The sequence below is a fragment of the Triturus cristatus genome, chromosome 1_1 (genome assembly GCF_964204655.1).
Source record: "Triturus cristatus chromosome 1_1, aTriCri1.1, whole genome shotgun sequence".
NCBI lineage: Eukaryota > Metazoa > Chordata > Amphibia > Caudata > Salamandridae > Triturus > Triturus cristatus.
This window is the reverse complement of record NC_140579.1, coordinates 534,539,281-534,558,317: the sequence shown is the minus strand read 5'-3', so window position 1 is coordinate 534,558,317 and position 19,037 is coordinate 534,539,281. Positions and strand designations below refer to the sequence as shown.

The window sequence follows — 19,037 nt, the reverse complement described above, 5'->3', positions numbered from 1 at the left end:
ACTCTGCAACCCGTCTTAAAGCCAAAACACACCTAGCTCAGGCAAAAGAAGTTGCACGATTGGCTAATAAGGAGAATACCATCAACTCCTATGGCCTTGACAGTACCCTTGAGAGCTTGGAGGAGGAGCTGCCCCCCACTGCCTCTCCGAAGTGGAAAGAACCGGTGATTGATCAGACAAATTTGTTAGAAGTCGTAGCTGTATCGACCAAGTCTCAGCAGGACAATTCTGTATTAGATGGCCTAAAGAAAGGATTAAAAGAGGCAAAGGAATTTCCATTGTTCTTAAAAAAGCCACCTTACTACCCCCTTCTCTAAGTCCAATTTCTAAAACATCTAAAGGCCCATCGGTGGTATCAGTGTTGCCAGTATTACTAATGGACTCAGTTTCTAAAGATCAGGCTACTTTACAACCCCCCTCTCTAAGTACAAATCCAAAAACATCCAAAGGTCCATTGGCGGTACCAGGGTTACCAGCATCACTAATAGACTCAGCTTCTAAAGATCAGGAGGGACTTCAACGTCATTTGGAATCCAATCATCTGAAAATTCCAGAGTCAAATCAAGGTCAAGATCCGGCGGCCTTATCAACATCATTAAGTTTAACGGGAGCGATTGCTTCAATTACAAACCACTCCCAGCCACAAGGAACATCAGACGAAGGCAGAAAGACAGCTATAAATATTTCTTTTAATCCTGTGTCATTCCAATCCAAACTTCAGCTACAACCTCAACCGATGTCCCAGGGTCGAGTACTGGCCCAGGAAGGTACCATGGTTGGAAACACGATTCCTGATACCGTGGAATTGCAAAACAATCACAACCAACGTATGGAGACATCGGGTGTTTATCAATTAGATAGAGACATGCTCAATCTAATTTTGGATGAGTTTCGTGAGATGAAAAAAACTCAGAAATTGGAAATAGCCTCTCTGCACCTACGGCTAGGGAAAATCAAAGAAGTAATGACATGCTTCCCTATTAAACTTCAGGAGGCGGAAGCCAGAATTTCAGCGTTAGAAGATCAAATGAATACGGTTATTGGGGAAGCGAAAGAGGCAGTAAAAAACAAGAACTATCTGGAGAACAAACTGCAGGATCTTGAGAACCATTCTCGGAGGTCAAACCTCCGGATAGTTGGAGTTCCCGAAGGTATCGAAGGTTCTCAAACTCTGCAATGGGTCAACTCATTCATCAAGCAGAAAGTTCTTTCAGAGTTCGAAGGAGATCTTACTATTACTCGGGCACATCGAGTCCCAGCTCATCCTTTCCCCAATTCCACGATGCCGCGAACAATTTTGCTGAACTTTGCAGACTTCCGAATAAAGGAAAGAATCTTGACAAAGGCGATCCAGCAGAGGCAGTTTCTAGTAAATGAAACCAGCAAGTGTCATATATTCTCTGATATGACTGCCGCGGCTGCGCGTAGAAGAAAAGAGTTTGTTAAGATTCTTCATTTGTTCAAAGCCCACGGCGCCCAAGCATCAATTGCCCAACAATCGAAATTGTGAGTTTTAGTCAGGGGAAAGTTTTTTATGTTTTTGGATTTGGAGGAAGCTCAGGCATTATTAAAAGAGATCTCGCATGGATCTCGAACCTAAGGGAATAGTTTAAATACTCGGTTCCTTCATATGTTAACAAAAAAAAGGCTTTCCCTATTTTTTGGTGCTAGGTATGTTCTGCATCTAGTTAATTTCTGATTTGTTTCTTTTTATTGCTGGAGTCAGTGGGGCCAGCGGGGTCACTTAGGGTGTAATTCCATGACACCCAGGAGGTTAGATGGGAGGGGTAAAATATGGCTAGTGAGGGTTTTTCCACATTTCGATGGGTGTTTTTTTTGTTTTCTTCAGAATGGGAAGGGTGGGGTTGGGCAAGGGTTCTTCGCAGGAAAAAGAGCAGGAGCAAAAGGTACAGATAACAAGCAATCTAGAGATTTGTTATTGAGTAAACCAGGAGTTTACTCTAGAGATAGAAATATCAATAGAAACCAGTAAATGTAAGATCCTATCAGTCAACGCTAATGGAATCTTAAATAAACGAAAGTACGGCGCTCTTATTAGATGGTTGATATCATTCAACCCTCATGTCTTGTTCTTTCAGGAGACACACTTAAAATCTAACTCCCCCAAGTTATTTTTACCCAGGGTTTTTTCTAATGCTTTTGTTGCATCCGCAGGTCGCGCCATGAGAGGAGTTGCCATCTATTTCTCTAAAAAACTTCCCTTGGAATTTCTACAAGTACATAGGGAACTACAGGGGAGATGGATATGGGTGGTAACAAGGTTACAGGGGAGGATCTTGAATTTAATAAATTACTATGGCCCTGTCTCGGATGATATTTCATGGCTGGTCAAAATTAATGAGTTTCTGATGGGAGCCCATGGACAGATTATTATAGGAGGGGATTTAAATGTTATACTGGATTTAAGAAAGGATACTTCAAATAAAAACAAAAAACAGCTGAAACCAAATACCAAAAAATTAGTCGAGGCTATCAAACAAGAATATCAATTAATAGATCCTTGGCAAAATATTAATTTTGATTTAAAAAAAATGTTTTGCTACTCGCACCGCTTCCCGAATTAATTTTTTTCTTACATCCAGATCTCTTCAGGTTTTAAAGGCAGATATTGGGTGCAATCCTTTCTCCGACCACGCTTATATTGGGCTCGTACTAATACTTGGGGGAAGGAGCAGAGAGCGGTCAGGTGGCAGCTGGACCGTCTCCTCCTCCAAGACCAGGAATAAGTATAAAAGTTTAGAGAATGGATCTCTGAATATTTTAAGATCAATTAGAACACTGCGGAGCCCTTTTCTGTTTGGGGCGGATTCAAGGCGGCAGCTCGTGGTCAAATAATCGCCTTTACGGCTGCCCAGTCAAATGCTCGGAGGCTTAAAATAGCTGAATTACAAACAGCGGTTGAAAAAGAGTACGCCCTCCAGCTTCAGTTGCACCCTAATCAACTCAAGCAGGCAAGAACAGCTCTGAGGGATTTTTTTGTTCTAGAAGAGATCTGTAGCTCCCAAATGTATCAACAAAGGGTTTATGAGGAAAGCCAGTTAGTAGGTAAACGTTTGGCTAATTCGACAAGAAAAAACACAAGAAGCAGCCATAATATCTAAAATGCTTGACCCCCACACCGGTCAAGAAGTTAACAATAGCGACGAGATTCCTCAGATCTTCTTTGAACATTTCCACCAACTTTATTCTATGGAATATCTAGTGGGGGAGGAGCTGATCCAGGATTATTTTACAAATGTGAACATCCCTAAACTTTCAGATAACCGGATCAGTCAACTGGGATCTGATGTGGAATCCGCTGAGATTCTGGCATCCATCAAAGCAACAGCTGGGGCAAAAGCGTGTGGGCAGGATGGCTTCCCCATTGAATTTTATAAAGTTTTTTCAAAAGAGTTAGTCACTCCCCTGAAAAAACTATTTAATTACATTAAAAAGGGTGGTTTGGTTCCCGCACTTTTTTAAAGAGGCCATAATTGTTTCCTTTGTTAAAAAAGATAAAAATCCTATAGATGTTAATTCATACAGGCCCATCAGTCTTTTGAATTCGGATTATAAGACTTTTATGAAAGTATGGGCTGAGCGTTTTTTATTTGCCGCCCAAGAAACAGTTCATAGAGACCAGACTGGTTTTATAGCAGATAGATCTATGGCGGCCAATACCGAGTTTTTAATACATGCCTTGGACTATTTTAATACCAATCTTATTACGGCATGTATTTTAATGGTTGATGCTGAGAAAGCTTTTGACTTGGTTAATTGGAGAACTCTGTTTTTCGCCCTCGGTCAATTTGGCTTTCCCTCTCAGGTTATCAATATGATACGTAACATCTATCAGGGGGCCACGGCTCTGGTAACAATAAATTCTAAACGAGCAGGAAGTATAAAAATAAACCATGGGATAAGACAGGGTTGTCACCATTGCTTTTTACTTTTTTTATAGAGCCATTGGTAATTAAACTGCGAAATAATGCAGCAATTCAATCCCCTATCTCTGGCATGGCAAAGCTGAAACTTTTTGCGGACGATATTATTTTATATTTGATGCCCGATAAAGACAATCTTGAAATGATTTTAAGGGAATTTAGGAATTTTGAGTTAATTGGCGACTATAAAATAAATTCTAACAAAACTGAAGTTCTTGCCCTCAATACAGATTTAAATTTTCTTCCAACTTGTTTCAGGGCACAAGCCGCTAAGGTAGATCCAATCAGATATCTTGGGATATTTGTGTCTAATCAATACCAACAACTATATAAATTGAATTATCTAAGAATGAAAGAAAAAATTAAGAGACTTCTGGAGCAATGGCTCTTACTCCCCCTACCGTTAGTGGGTAGAGTTTCATTAATTAAAATGTCCATACTTCCGTTGCTTATTTTTCTTTTTATAAATGTCCCAATTAAGATAAACTTGTCTTTTTTTAAAGAAATAGAAACTTTGTTTAGAGAATTTATCTGGGGCAAGAAAGTATCTAGGGTTAAACTGACTGTGGTGCAACTACCTATTGCACAAGGGGGTTTAGCTTTGCCTCATTTAAGAACCTATTACGAGGCCGCATTTTTAGATTTAGTGGTTGGCTTGATGGGATCTAAATGTACTAGAGATAGCTTCTTTATTGTTAAAATGACGCAAGAAATTGGTTCCCAAATTCGAGTGTTTTAAAAAACTTCCAGACTTCCCAAGAAAACAAGATACAAGACTTTAAAGGATTATTCCTTTAGACTTCAGTCTTTTTTTAAAAAGACGGGCTCCTCTGGTCTGCAATATTTAAGATTGGGAGAATGTACTAGTCTTGGCCTCCAGTTTTGAGTAAGTCATATAAACAATTGGGAAGGTTGTGGGCTATGGAAGCTAAGACATTTTATTATTCAAAATAGGGTGAACTCTTGGCAAGAGGTAATGGCAAGGGCTGGGAGCCTTAGGAAACATGCCTTTTTTGAATATCTACAAGTTGTTCATTTAAAAAAAAAATACTAGTGGCATTTTTGATGTTCCAAATGAACTTGTGGTAGCTCTCTATGGGGCCAAAGTTAGTGGTGTAGGGAATTGGTACTGGTTATTACATCGCCAGGGTCAAGCACCCTTGATAGAGAGCAATTTGGCTAATATAGTTCGCGAATCACAATGTATTTTTTCCCTTAATGAGTGGGAAGCCTTATGCCACCTAGGAAGCAAATCCCTACGTGCAGCAAATTTTAAAAGGATGGCCTTCTTATCGCATTGGCTCTCCTATTTAACTCCGGCAGCTTTGGATAAAAGATGCCCGGAAGTTGAAAATAAGTGTTTTCGCTGCCAGCCTGATGGGGAAGGTGGATGGCACCATATTTTTTTTGCATGTCCACGATTGAGGCCGTTTTGGGAGGCAACTTTTGTAGATATAGAGCTGGTAATTGGTAAGAAAGTTCCGCTCAAGGCCGAGGCTGCTCTGTTTGGATTATGTAGAGACAGAATGATGTTAACAGAGGCAGAAAAAGTTTCTCTATTTATTTCTTGTACTGTAGCCCGTTCTTTAATTCTTCAGAATTGGAAATCTAGTGACGTTCCCTCTCATTTGAAGTGGTTTAATAAAATGAAAAGGACACGAAATTTTGAAGAAGCTTACGCAAGAAGGGTGGGAGCCACTAGGAAATTTGAAAAAAATTGTAAGTTTTTTAGTAATTTAGAAAAGCTAAAGGAAGGATATTAACACTCGATACTGATGTTGAAGTTGCAGTAATTATTGTGATAAAAAAGCACTAGCACTTTCTTTGCTATTGCACTTTATAAGCACTAGCACTTTCTTTGCCGTTGCACTTTATTATATGTTTTGCACATTGCTATTTCTGGTTGATGATGTTAGCTGCTACAGCCATATTTTTTCTTAAATGTTGTCATGGAAAGAAGAAGCTATCGTATATTTTTTGTATAACATGGTTTTAATAACTATTTTATTCATAACATGTATTTTATGTACTTAATGCTCTGCTCAATAAAAAAATAAAAAAAGCAGACAATATTTATTGTATCTGAGAAGTTCCCACCACCTCTGTGTCAGAATGTATCTTGTGTGAGGGTTATTGCACAGGAAACGAGGCCACTCATAAAGAGGGTCAAAGCAGCAAATAGTATTCTAATGGTTTGCTGTTGCAAAGTCTGCAATCACAAAATGATGGTTTTGTGAACTGCAAAGTAGGTGGAACTGATTGTCAAAATGACGCTGTCCCCGTGTGACAGATACCATTCTGTGAATCAGAATGGGGGCCATTGGTTCATCACTAAAAATGTTCACAGAACGTCTGTTTTGTTTTTGATTTCCACTAATTTGCCTTTAACCTTTTATCTGCCCTATTGAATTATATAGACTACAGGAAAAGTTGTCACTAGGATGCTGTTATAAGGTAGAGCTGTTCATCTCCCTCCCCGGCTCCAAATGTTTTATCCTTCCCCAACCCCAATTGGGAACAATCTGCATTTTGTTGTGAGGGTGGTAGGAGGAGTTAGCCCATATCCCTTGTGGGTACCAACAAGCTCAGAAATGAGGTGGCCTCGGGTTCACTTTGGGGCTGCCTCAATAATATACATGTGACATGACTTGTGTGAAATCGCAGTATTTAGGAAGGACACGGTGAGGTTCCCTTTCTTCTCCCAGGTTCATCGCAGAATCGAGATGGTGAGCAGGGCTACAGGAGGGACTGAGGTCACCCATCTCTGTCATGCCCACAGGCCCAATCCACTTTTCTTGGAGGTAGGCAGTGAGGAGGGCTAGAAGCAGCCCAGCTTTGAGCCACCACTCCCTCCACACCACCAGAAGAAATGACCAAGGAAGCAGGAATAGAAAGAGGAGAGTCTAGGGCTGTTCTTTGCCCTCCTCTTCCGGTCCCTTCTTCTGGTTTGTTTCACCAGCTTCTTCAGCTCCGAGTGCTTCTCTGTCCATGGGAAGCATGCTAATAGGAAGGAGCTGTGGGACTGTACATCAGTAAGTGGTGTCTGGATATTTTCCTAGCCTCGTTAAACTCCAAACAGCCCCTGACTAATTTCTGGAGTGCAGATACAAAGATCTGTGCCCCGAAGGAGCCAGCAAGTGTTTGCATGTTTTCTTAGCCAAAGAGGTGATGAGATCATATACAAGTCTTGAATCTGATTTGTGACTAGACTTGGTCTGATCTGTCCTTCTTGAAGGCCGTAGTAAACTCAGTAACAGCACGTCCCCAATATAAGCGACAGCAGCCAAATTGTAAACTCATCCACACATCAAATGATAAGGACTTAGGCAAATTGTGACATTGAAGAAAATAAATAACTATAAGTGTTGAAGAGTATAATAACAATATCCATGAAACAGCAATAGAAAATTGCATTAATTGACACTCCTAACTGCTTGTTTCACTGTTAAAAAGTCGAGGTACCCACTGAGACCATCGAAAAACGAATGAGGGCAAATGCAGGTGGTGGTCCTTGGCTCACTTAGAGCATCTTTGAAAATACGCCCTTGCGCTGTAGAATACAAGAAGAAAATCAGATTCAGAATCTGTGATTAGAGCAGTGTCTTAAGTGTGTACTTGAGTCAGAGATGGGAGATTGCATCGAAAAGAAGAGCTTAGGGCACAGCGTGTTGGATGACGAATGTGCAGATACCGCATATATTAATTATTCAAAGGCTAGACCTACATTTGAAGTGTGTTGCTAAAGGCCCGGATGGGGCTACAATCTCACTAAGAGTAATGCATATAAATAATTTCCTAGAAGTTGGCAGTGAAAGACAGATTGCCAGAACTAACCAGTTACCATCTGGGGAACTGGGTTCGAGTCTCGGCAATGACGCTGAACATCCTCTGATTCTGGGCAAATCACTTAATCTCCCCGTGCCTAACACAAATCAATGTGTCCTCATGTAACGCAACTGGTGCTCGTATAAAGCGCTCTGATACCCGATTCGGGACAAGTTCGCGCTATATAAAACTATATAAAAAAATACAATAGACTCCCTCATTCACCTCTGTGTGCGCCTGCATCCTCACTGCCGGTCCCGGGAATTGCTGAAGACGTGTGTCTCTTATGGTACCAGCTGCAGTAAAACCTCTCATCCAGTCAGGTCATTATTCTCTGACTTTGCAACTTTTATTTATTAGTATTTCTCCAAAACAACATAATAGGCAGCAGGCAGCAACCTGCGCTGTCAGGAATGTGGTTGGATATCATTGAATCAAGAGCTGGTGGAGTCTCTAGTACAAGGGTGACACTGACAGACCTTCTCTGGCCTCGAGCGCAAATGATTCTTTGAGATTCCTGTCTACCTAATCCAGTCCTGCACAGCTCTGCAGAGGGGCTTTGAGGTATGTGGTTGGGCTGTAGATAGAGTTCAAGAATATCTGTGGTGGAGGGGAAAATAGCAGGGAGGAAAGGGAAAGGAAGGAAAAGAGGGTGTCAGAGGACTTGACTGATGGAGGTACCCACAGAGCACAAGCAATTGAGCATTCCAATGATCAAGCATGCTATTGAACCTAGAAGTCGCTATTGTCAATAGTCCAACAGGCTTGACGATCACAACCATCCTCTCCCTTTAGCTCCCATGGGCATGTGCAGTGAACAATTACACAAGGAAATAAAGAAAGGTGTGATGAAAAGGAAGCTGCAGGGGAAAACGAGAACAAAAACAGAAATAATGTCTAATGTGCTACAGCAGAAATACTCGTAGGCAGAGACCCTCGGTGGCCTACCCTCTCTGATCTGCTGCAGGATGTGACTGAGGTGGGCTGCCGGGCATCCATAACCAAGAATGAAGTGACCCACGGTCAGTGGTGGATAGGAGAGGTGGTTGACTGGGTCAATATAGGCCAAGTTCTAGCCGATGTGGGGCAATGGCACTTAGTGGGGGCAGAGGTGTGACTGATCATCTCTATGTTAAGAAGCGGTTGTCTCAGGGGCTTGCTGTGGATGAGGCAGTAAGGCGTAGGGGTGAGACAGGTGATCTCTAGTTCAGAGAGAGGGGGGAAGCTGTTTTCAGACAGATCCTGTCAGGTCTTACCCAGAGACGTCTGTCAGAAAGGCACCTCAGACCCTCTCATAGGTCTCCAATTTATCCGTAAGTTTATACGTTAACCTTTCGTGCAAGACTGCTCTGTGGAGTTCTACAGTCCATTCCGTGGGTGTGGTGCAGGTGGGTTTACCCCAGTGATGAAGGATGCTGTGCTACACTACTGCTTGCGTCATGGCCACTCTTCTTCGTGTGTGGGTATCTAGCTCGGGGTGTCAGGGATGTCATGGAGTAATGGCAAATGGGCAGAGGGTTTCACTGTGTGTGGGTGGAGTCATTGCTTGTGTGCCTGTACGGCCACCCACCAGGGCTGGAGGTCCCTACACTGACACAGCATATGGTGGAGGTCGCAATCGTCTTCTGAGTACCTCATCAGTGGCTATGGGGCAATATTCTTGCCTGGTGGAACATCCATGGGTTCAGGTACCACCTGTGAAGGATTGTGAAGTACAAGAGACTGCAGCTTCACTATGTCCCTTTCGTGGTTCTGTTGCTTCGTTTAATTTAACAGCTAGGTACCTGGGTGTCAGGTGCTCTTAGAATCCATGAAGCCCCTTCTGTAAACTACAGCTTCGTCTCTTCACAGCCCACGTGAACAGTCCTCTAAACTCCTCGGGCCTTCCTTTCTTCCTTCCTTCATTGGTCAACAAACATTGCTGTGCTCTCCCAGGGTAAGATGATTTGTTTTAAGTCAGGCCAGTCTCTTTTAGATTTCGCCTAGAGACAATTCAACTGGTGAACAATGCAATAGATAGTTGGCTTTTGAACAGCCTTTTCCTCGAGATTGGATTGCTTTCTTGTCTATCACATCTGTAGCTTTTGATACAGTAGCATTCCTCTCTATTCTTGTTATTATCCCACCCCTGTAGCACAGCTTTTTTATGGCTCCTTTTGACTGGATGAGTTTTATCTTTCCACTATGGACATGAGGAAACAACTTTTTCTCTTTTCCACTTGATGATAGTGCATGTCTTTTTCTGCTCTCTCCCTCATCAGTTTGCTCCCTGTCATTTTCCTGCCCCATGCACTCTCTCGCACTCTAGAGACTACCCTCCCAACTCATCAGTTGCTGCCCTACCCCTCCAACCTTTCATAAACCAGGGGGTTATTTTCAAGCGCGTTGCGCCCCTGGTGCTCTTTTTTGACGCACCCGCAGCACAGTGTACTGGCCCATATTTACAAGGTCTCGCAAAGCCACCCTGCGTGGCTTTTCATGGACTTGTAAATACCTGTGCTTTTCCCACTTATTCCTAAATTTGTAGAAACACCTCGACTGGTCAGCTCCCTGCCTGTGTGACCCTCCCGCCGCCGCTTCCAGGATCTTGGCGGCCGCAGTGAGGAGGGAGGGGTCTGACTTGAACTACAACCCCCAGCTTCCCCGTCAGGCCAACCTCGGAAACAGCGCCAGCAACACTCGCGCCAGGAGGCGCTTTAAAAGCGGCTATACTCCCGGTGGAGCGGGTGTTAGCCTGTTGGTCCTACTAATTGCAGCGCATACCTGTAATTTGCTGTTTGGTGTCTCGTGCAGCTCCCTGCCTGTGTAACCCTCCCGCCGCCGCTTCCAGGATCTTTGCGGACGCAGTGAGGAGGGAGGGGTCTGACTTGAACTACAACCCCCAGCTTCCCCGTCAGGCCAACCCCGGAAACAGCGCCAGCAACACTCGCGCCAGGAGGCGCTTTAAAAGTGGCTATACTCCCCGCGTCGCGGTCTCGCGCGTGGTCTCCGCCGGGCTAAGCCCGGGCAAAGGGCGGGCCCTCTGTGGCCCTCAGGGGACAAAAGGTGACGCGACGGGCCACCCCCTTAACATCTCCACCATCCTGGGTAAACACACATATCGACAGTACCAGTGTCTCGGTTGGTTGTAATATTGCATGCGTGGTCTGTCATAGTTTCAAATCGCAGTCCTATAAACATTTAGTGTTATAGTTGTCTCCTCGTACTCATTATACATGATGTCTAAGGCAAGAAAGATCCCTGTCGCCACAAGATCGTCGACTAGAAACAAAACTGTTCCATCTACACCATTACCGTCACTGACAGCCATAGACCTGATGCTACAAAAGACCATAGGTGTAGTTGCAGATGCAATACAAAATACAGAGAGGCGTCTTTCACTGACCCCAAATATGTGTTTTCCCAATCTCTTAATGCACACCACTGCTAATAATAACACTGTGGAGTCCTCTATTAATATGGAGGAATCACTTTTGCTGCAATCCTTTACAGGGTTACCTAGTGGCAAAAGTAGTAGGAAAAATGCATCACTAGGCTCACCCATTTTATTAAATAGTATAGAAAGAAGCCCTTTGTTTGTCTCCAACTCCGGGGATAATTTGTGTCTGCTTCAACCAGGAACTATGTCATCACATTCCCCAGGGGAAGTATTTGCTGAAAGTTCACCCCTGGCAAATAAAATAGTAGCTGATAAACCGCTCTCCCCAAAAAAGATAAAACGGCGTTTTGGGAAAAAAACCAAATCTATTGTAAGGAAAACATACAGACCCCTGGGTAATCATAAACCCTCAGCAAACGATGTTTGGTTAAATTTTAGACTGGCTAAACCACTAATCAGAACACCTAATATGATTACCACTTCTACAAATCAGGGCGTATTTTTGCCCAAAGAAACACAGCCAGAGAACACCAAAACTTACATAGACCAGACATGTCAGACTGAAAGTGTAAGTACTTTAGATAAATTATATTTGACAGAAATGGCACAGCTAGTCAGATCACTTTTGCAGCCTATTAGTGAAAAAATCATTGGTTTAGAGCAAACTTTAGTGAAGTTTGAGAAGTCTCAAAAAAAGGATACTATGAGCATGTTAAAAATTATTACTGCACCTACACAGAAGGACAGTTTTTTACTGGCTAATGGCAAAGGAAATCAAACTAACACTAAAAAGACACGATCCAAGAATAACGCAGAAATTGATTGTTCTAATTTGGCATCTACTTCTTCCTTGGGCGTCATAGATCATAATGATCTAAACACGCCTATATGTGTAAATAATGAACCAATAGTAGCGTCGACCCTGCCCACTACCCCAGATAGTTCTACAACTGGTAGCGATGAGAGTGAATGGGCCGCGGAAGGTTTACTCCCTGCCTCACTTGATGACCAGGCTGAGCCTGAAAGGCCTATATTAATAGAAAACACAGCCATTGCCACACGTCTAGCGCAAACACCCAAGTTGACACAATCTAAAAAACCCATTCACATTAATCTCCCTCCTGAATCCCACCTATACACCATAGTAATGATAGGTGTACCGCAATTAGAAGTGGGCAAGATAGAGAGTTATGGGGATCTGAAAAATAAAGTGAGCCATTGGTTAACCGCCCATAGACCGATCCCTCCCCACATTAGTGGTAAATTAACAAATGTCAGGAGGGTTGATTGGGTGGGTCATAGATTCAAATCCACCGAGGGTGACTGTATTGTTGTCAACTTCAAGGATAATCGTGTAGCAAGCCACATAACTAGATGGAAGGATGGCCTGATTAACAGCCTGATCCGTACCATGGATCTAAGTTATTTCTATCCCTCAAGTGCTCATAGTTTAAACAAAGTGTATCTATACCGCACTTTAGAGCAGGAGAAAACTTATGATCATAATGGAGTAACATCAAGGAACTACGGTCATTATACTGTAGGAGATCAAAGACAGTATAGGAGAGATACACCCTGGGAGGCCAGACAGGTCAACCACCCAGTAACCTATCATGATAGATGGGAGGCCCCACATGGGCTGTATCATCATCATGATCACCCCCAACCAAAATACCCTAACACCTACTACAATGTACCAACTTCAAATAGGTTTGATGTTTTTCATGAGCAGGATGGTTTGGAGGGGGTTGACTGACTACATGCTGTTCCAGCCCTACCAACATACACTGGTTACATACAAAATAACTCTGGGCATGGGGAAATTAGGTCTACACAAGCAGCAATTGTTCCCCTTTCAACTGATGAATTAGTTACTAACAACCAGATAGAACCAGATGCAGACTCTCTAACGGATAGTTCCGTATCACACGAGCACATTAGTATATTGCATGATCTGCCCGAGGCCCTTATTCTTCCACCAGTCCATATAGAACCAAGTTCCTCTACAATACTAAACATGGGAGACACACACGTAGAACAAAATTGGCTTCCAAAACCTATAACTACAGAAGCCGTCACTGGAATAGACCACGGTGATGTTTGTAATGCGAGTTTAGTGTCCTGGAATGTAGCAGGTTTGGTTGATAAAATATGTGATTCTGCCTGGTTGGCATTTGTCAAGAAATATGCAGTTATATGCCTCCAAGAGACATGGATGGAAGATAATAATGTTTTCATTGAGGGCTACCAAAGTTTTTTTAGTCCAGCAGCCCCCTCAACTAGTGGAAGAGCTAAGGGGGGCCTGGCTATTTTTATTAACCTGGCACTTTCCTACCAAATAAGTAACCGGTATCATGTAAATCGGAATATCCAAGTGCTCGAATTGAAGAGAGGGAAACATGCCCTGACACTAATTAATTTTTATAATGCTATAAATAGTCAAGGGGAATGTAATATACTGCCTCTGAAAGAGATGTTGAGAGAAGGAGCAGGTACACTGTCACGTAACTTATTGATTGCAGGTGATTTTAATGTACACCCATGTGGTAATCCACGAGTTACCTCTATGGGATCCCTGGGGTGTAATAGTATGAATGGTTTCCATTTTGACCACTCTAGGCGTGGACTTTGTCTTAACGATCTGCTGAATGAAAATAATTTATCTGTAGCCATGTCCATGGTGCCTGAGTCCAAGGTCTTTGATGTTCCAACATTTAAAGGATCAGGTCAGGGATCTTTTATAGACCATTTATTGTTATCTGCCGACCTTGCCAATCAGGCTTCTGGATTCACCATTCAAATGAATATCTACAGTGATCATAATCCCCTAACTATTAGATTGTGTGGAGGGGTTTTTGAACAGCGAATGAATTGTGAAGACCGAGGAATTTTAAAATGTATAAACGGCAAACGGCGATTGAAATGGCATTTGGTAAATCACGAAAACCTATACACTGAAATTAATAAGTCATGTGGTGAGGAACTTGCGGTTTGTGTGTTACCATTTACGTCACCTGAGGAAATTTTAGCTATTTTTGAGGTTGTGGTGTCTTCAGTAGGATCCATGCTACTAGTTCCAGTGAAGGGACATGCTAGAAATAATCCTAAATGGTTTGACCATACATGTTCTAAAGCAAGCAGAGATCTGAAAAAGGCGTTAAAAATTAAACCTAGAGATCCAGGTCACATTAAAAACCTGCGACTGATTTATAAGAAATCACTCGTTAAGAGGAAAAATGAAATTAAGGCTTGTACCTGGGAGTCTCTGCTTGACCCATCAGTCCTGGGCAATAGCAGTAAATTCTGGGAAATTGTTAATAAACCCCTGTTCGATATTCCCAGTGATACTGCACTTGGTACAAATATCCCTGAGGAGGATTGGGTCACTCACTTCAGCGTAATTTTTAAAAGCAATGAACAACAGGCAGAAAATGATTTTTTAACTTCTAAGGAGAATTCTTTGTGTTTTTCAGTAAACGAAGTAGAAAAGGGCATTCAAGGGTTAACCGGAAATAAGGCTCCAGGTCCGGATGGCTTGCCCCCGGATCTTTTTAAATCTTGTACCTCATTATGGGCCCCTGTGCTTACGGCTGTAATAAATGCAGCTGTGGCCCACGGATGTCCAAAGTCGTGGGGGCTCTCTACTATTGTGCCCGTGTTTAAAAAGGGCGATTGTAGCAGCCCGTTATGCTACAGGCCAATATCTTTAATTAATTCTGTAGCCAAAGTGGTAAGGGGCGTAATTCTGAATAGGTTAACAGCATGGGCAAACGAGAATAAAGTTATATCCCCAATACAATACGGCTTCAGACCCGGTCACTCGACAGTAACTCAGTGTCTGAACTTGTATTTGATTATAGGTAAATATACCCGGGCCCGACAGGGAACCATCCACATGGCTTTTATGGACTTATCGTCCGCATTCGATTGTTTGGACAGAGGCAAACTATGGGACATTTTGTTAAAGATGGGCGTTGAGCAGAATTTAATTAATCTACTGGCTGACCTGCACTCCGACACAAGAGCAAATGTCCGATATACCCAAGACCTGAAAGTGACAGGGGATATCAGAATTAATCGGGGTGTTCGACAGGGGTGTATCCTGGCTCCTTTCCTCTTCAACCTGTATATTAACGAGTTGGAGGAATACTTGTTAAGAACTGGAGCGGATTACCCCTTTGTAGGCCGAAAAGGCATTCCAGTTCTGCTATACGCGGACGATGCTGTCCTTATTTCAAGGACAGCAATCGGCCTTCAGACACTCTTAAATTCTTTCTTTGATTTCATGGAGTCCCGAGGCCTAAGTATTAACAATTCTAAGTTCTATGCTATGAAGATAGGCCTAGGGTCGCGAAAACCTAATCTCTTCAACATAAATGGGGAAAAAATTCCAATCTCCAAAACCTTTTCATACCTCGGGGTTCTTCTTGATCACCAATTATCTTGGGGCCCTGCTGTTCTCAAGAAGAAGGGCGAGGAAACCCGCGTTAACGCAGCCATACTTGGCTTCGCGAGAAAAATGGGCAATAGTCCGGTGGCTGCCTTACTTAAACTATACCAGGCTAAAAGTGTTGCCGTTGCTTGCTACGGAAGCGAGCTCTGGGGCTACAGCCAGACGCGAGACCTGGAGGTTACAGAAAATAATTTTCTGAAGAAGATACTGAGGCTCCCAAGGGGAACCGGAAACTTCTCGGTACACGAGGAGTTAGGTGTCCCCCACCTTAGCGACAGAATAGCAGTAAACCCCCTATTATGCTGGTTGAACTGCTGGTTAAATAATGATATACCTCTCACCCATGATATACTAAAAGAAGCTTTAACATGGGATGGTAGGCTAAAGGTTCCGTGGTTGAAGTACATTAAAGACTGTTTTACTGAAATAGGTCGGCCGGACCTGTTTCTAACCCCAAATTCCATTACTAAAATAGATGCCCTTTTTGTGAAAAATATATTTATGATAACCAGGAATTTTGCCCGGGAAGAGGTTGAGTTCCAGAAAGACAGTGTTAGGAAACATGTCTTACTTAAAACCTGTCTACAAATGGAACCATATTTATCATGGCCTATGTCTAGCTACGAACGTTACCTATTAACAAGGTTCCGTTTTGACTTGTTTCATTACTTATTAGCGGTCCTGAGTGGGGCCCATCGAGGACAAGTGTTGCCAGCTTGCGGCTGCGACGGGAAGTCTCCGCAAGATCTGGCACACTTTTTATTTATTTGTCCTTATTATATAGTACCTCGGAGGTTATTTTTAAAACCATGCCTGAAAGAACTGAAATTCACACAGATCAAACCAGCACTTTATTACCTTCAACTCCTGAATTGTGACTGCACCTTATTTGTATGCAGCTTTTTGAAATTAGCAATTATCTTCAGGAAAAGCATGGAGGGTTAATTATGCTGTTATTGTTGTTATGTATTTTTAATCTTTTTAACCTTGTCATAACTATTTATATTCTTAAACATGCTTTGTTCTGCCTGTTACTTTTGTCTTATATTGATTATGTAAATTTCTGCTGTATAAATGAAATGGATGGTCTGATTTTAATTGTATGTTTTATGAATTGTGCTTTTATGATTGTAAGGTTTACAATCGAATAAAGTTATTTGAACTTGAACTTGAACAGTCCCTTTTCACACATCACTTTGCGTGAAAGAGGCGTGCCATGGGTGTTGCTGTGGGTGTTCTTACACAACACCAATAGATTCTGCTGCATTCCCAGATTTAAAACATTTCGTAAACCTGGTAATGCACCAGAATCCTATGCTTCCCCAGGGGAGGTGTAAGGATGCGCAACAAGGAGAAATACTTTTAGTTCTCCTCGTTTTTTCCTCTTTCTATGGGTGCTGCATTCTGCTTTCTGCTTCACCCATAGAAAGAGTAAAAAGCCTCTTGTGATTGTTTTTGTGCAGGAAGGTGTCCTTTTCTGGCATGCAGACTTGTATATCCCGGGCTTGTAAGCAAAATGCCACAGGCTGTTTTTAATCGGCGCTCTAGGTGAAGATCAAGATATGAAAGTGATGTCACAACAATGAGAGAAAAGACAAGGGCCTTGCGTGGGTAAACCCTAGCAGCACTCAATCAGGCACATTCTCTCGCAGGTGCATAAGGCCTTGTAAAAATGCCAGAAAATTCCTACTTTTCGGACCTTCATGTTAATTTTGTTTATTTAAATAACTTCTTATATTAGGATGCCATAATAGTGCCCCAGCGTCCTTATACAGGAGCTGCTGCTGTACAAAAATATTTCGAAATGCTTTTAATTGCACGTCAAAGTAGACTTTCTAATTAAAAAGGGTTGTAGCATGTACAACCCTATTTTGCAAGTCGGTAACCTATTAGCAACTCGCAAAATAGGGTTTGCGAGTCGGTATTAGGAAGGGGCGTGCCAAGGGAACCCCTTCCTAATAGCAAGTCACAGGGGGGTGTATGATTGTTTTGCAACCGCAAATGTGGTCGCGAAACAATCGCAGTTACCAAACTGGTGGTAAGCCAGTCGCAAACATTGTGTTTGGCAGTGAAAATATTTTTTAAGAACAGGCAGTGGCACATGGGACAACTGTCTGCCCTTAAAAATTGAAAAAAACGTTTTCTTTCTTTCTTTTAAATGTCTCCAGTTTTCCTTTTAGGAAAACGTTCTGCATTTGAAAAAAAGAAAAAGTGGCTTTATTTAAAAAGCAAACTCAGACATGGTGGCCTGCTGTCCCCAGCAGACCACCATCCTGGTGTTATGCCCATTCCCAATGGGTCGCAAAAAGCGACCTGCCTCATGAAAGTTCAAATCAATGTGTTCAGTCCTTTACTAATGAAAAGGTTTGTTTTTCGCTTGGAAGGCTCTTCTAACAAACGCTTTGTCTATCATATTGAATAGAATGTAGTATTTCACTACCTTTCTTACAGCATATGATTTTTATCTCCCTCATGTAGGTTTTAGTCCTTGGAAATAAGCGAGACTTACCAGGTGCTTTGGACGAGAAAGAGCTCATTGAAAAAATGTAAGTAGTTGATGTAAATATTTGTTTTTTCGGTTCTGCCTAAATCTTCCATGAACCCTCATTCTCAATATCCATTATTCAGCAGTCTTCTTAATTCAAAGGGATGCTTGTCTAGTTCCTGGTGGACAGGCCTAGTAACCTTGTTGTTCATCAGGGCTATGTTAGCTGAAGTACAGCAGCAGAGGAAGCACTGAAAAAAGTAATAAGTAAAATTCTGATTGTCAGTGATTCAGTCTGGATTATGCTCTGCAGAATAAAAATTGCATTCTCACTCTCTCAGGAATTGTGCAAGGTCAGAGCATTGAACAACTGCCTAATATAGTGATTGAAAAACTAAAATTAGTGGGAGAAGCTACCTATCTACTCTTTATCAGTTTTAAAGGTTGGTTGTACAAATTAGCAATTACACCTAAGGTGGTTGGATGAATCTCTGAGGTGCTAAGCAGACCATTTCCACCGTTGTCCTGAAAAAAGATTCACTCAGTTCCTTTACACTGGAAAACAAAGCCCAGTCATCCCTTTACTTAGCCCTCAGAGATACTTACAAACTCCAGCATATCTTGTAATGTCACTTTGTCTTGGAATTGACACTTCGTCTTCAACCTCTGCCAATCAGAGTTTAAACTGAGACACAGTACTGAAAGCGTACTACACAGAGCCAAACTTTTTTTTTTTGTTGGCAGAGTTTTATATAGCGCAAACTTGACCTGAATCCAATCAGGTATCAGAGCGCTTTACATAGCACCAGTTACGTTACATGAAGGGACACATTCATTTTCTTTTTTGTTTGGCAGGGGGAAATTAAGTGATTTGCCCAGAATCACAGGATGTTTTAGCGTCGTTACCGAGACTCGAACCCAGTTCCCCTAGGTCCGAGGTCGAGCGCCCTA

The 19,037-nt window shown here is 42.3% G+C and overlaps 1 protein-coding gene across 9 annotated transcripts in view; it reads left to right on the top strand.

Annotated features, from left to right (window-relative positions):
* The window catches only part of LOC146870562 (ADP-ribosylation factor-like protein 8A), a 557,139-nt gene that overhangs the window by 502,567 nt on the left and 35,535 nt on the right, over window positions 1–19,037 (top strand). For all 9 annotated transcript variants that reach the window (XM_085643154.1, XM_085643149.1, XM_085643152.1 and 6 more), the window contains one exon: window positions 18,080–18,147. In XM_085643154.1, the coding sequence (XP_085499280.1) occupies window positions 18,080–18,147 (68 nt within the window). The remainder of the gene's footprint in view (window positions 1–18,079; window positions 18,148–19,037) is intronic.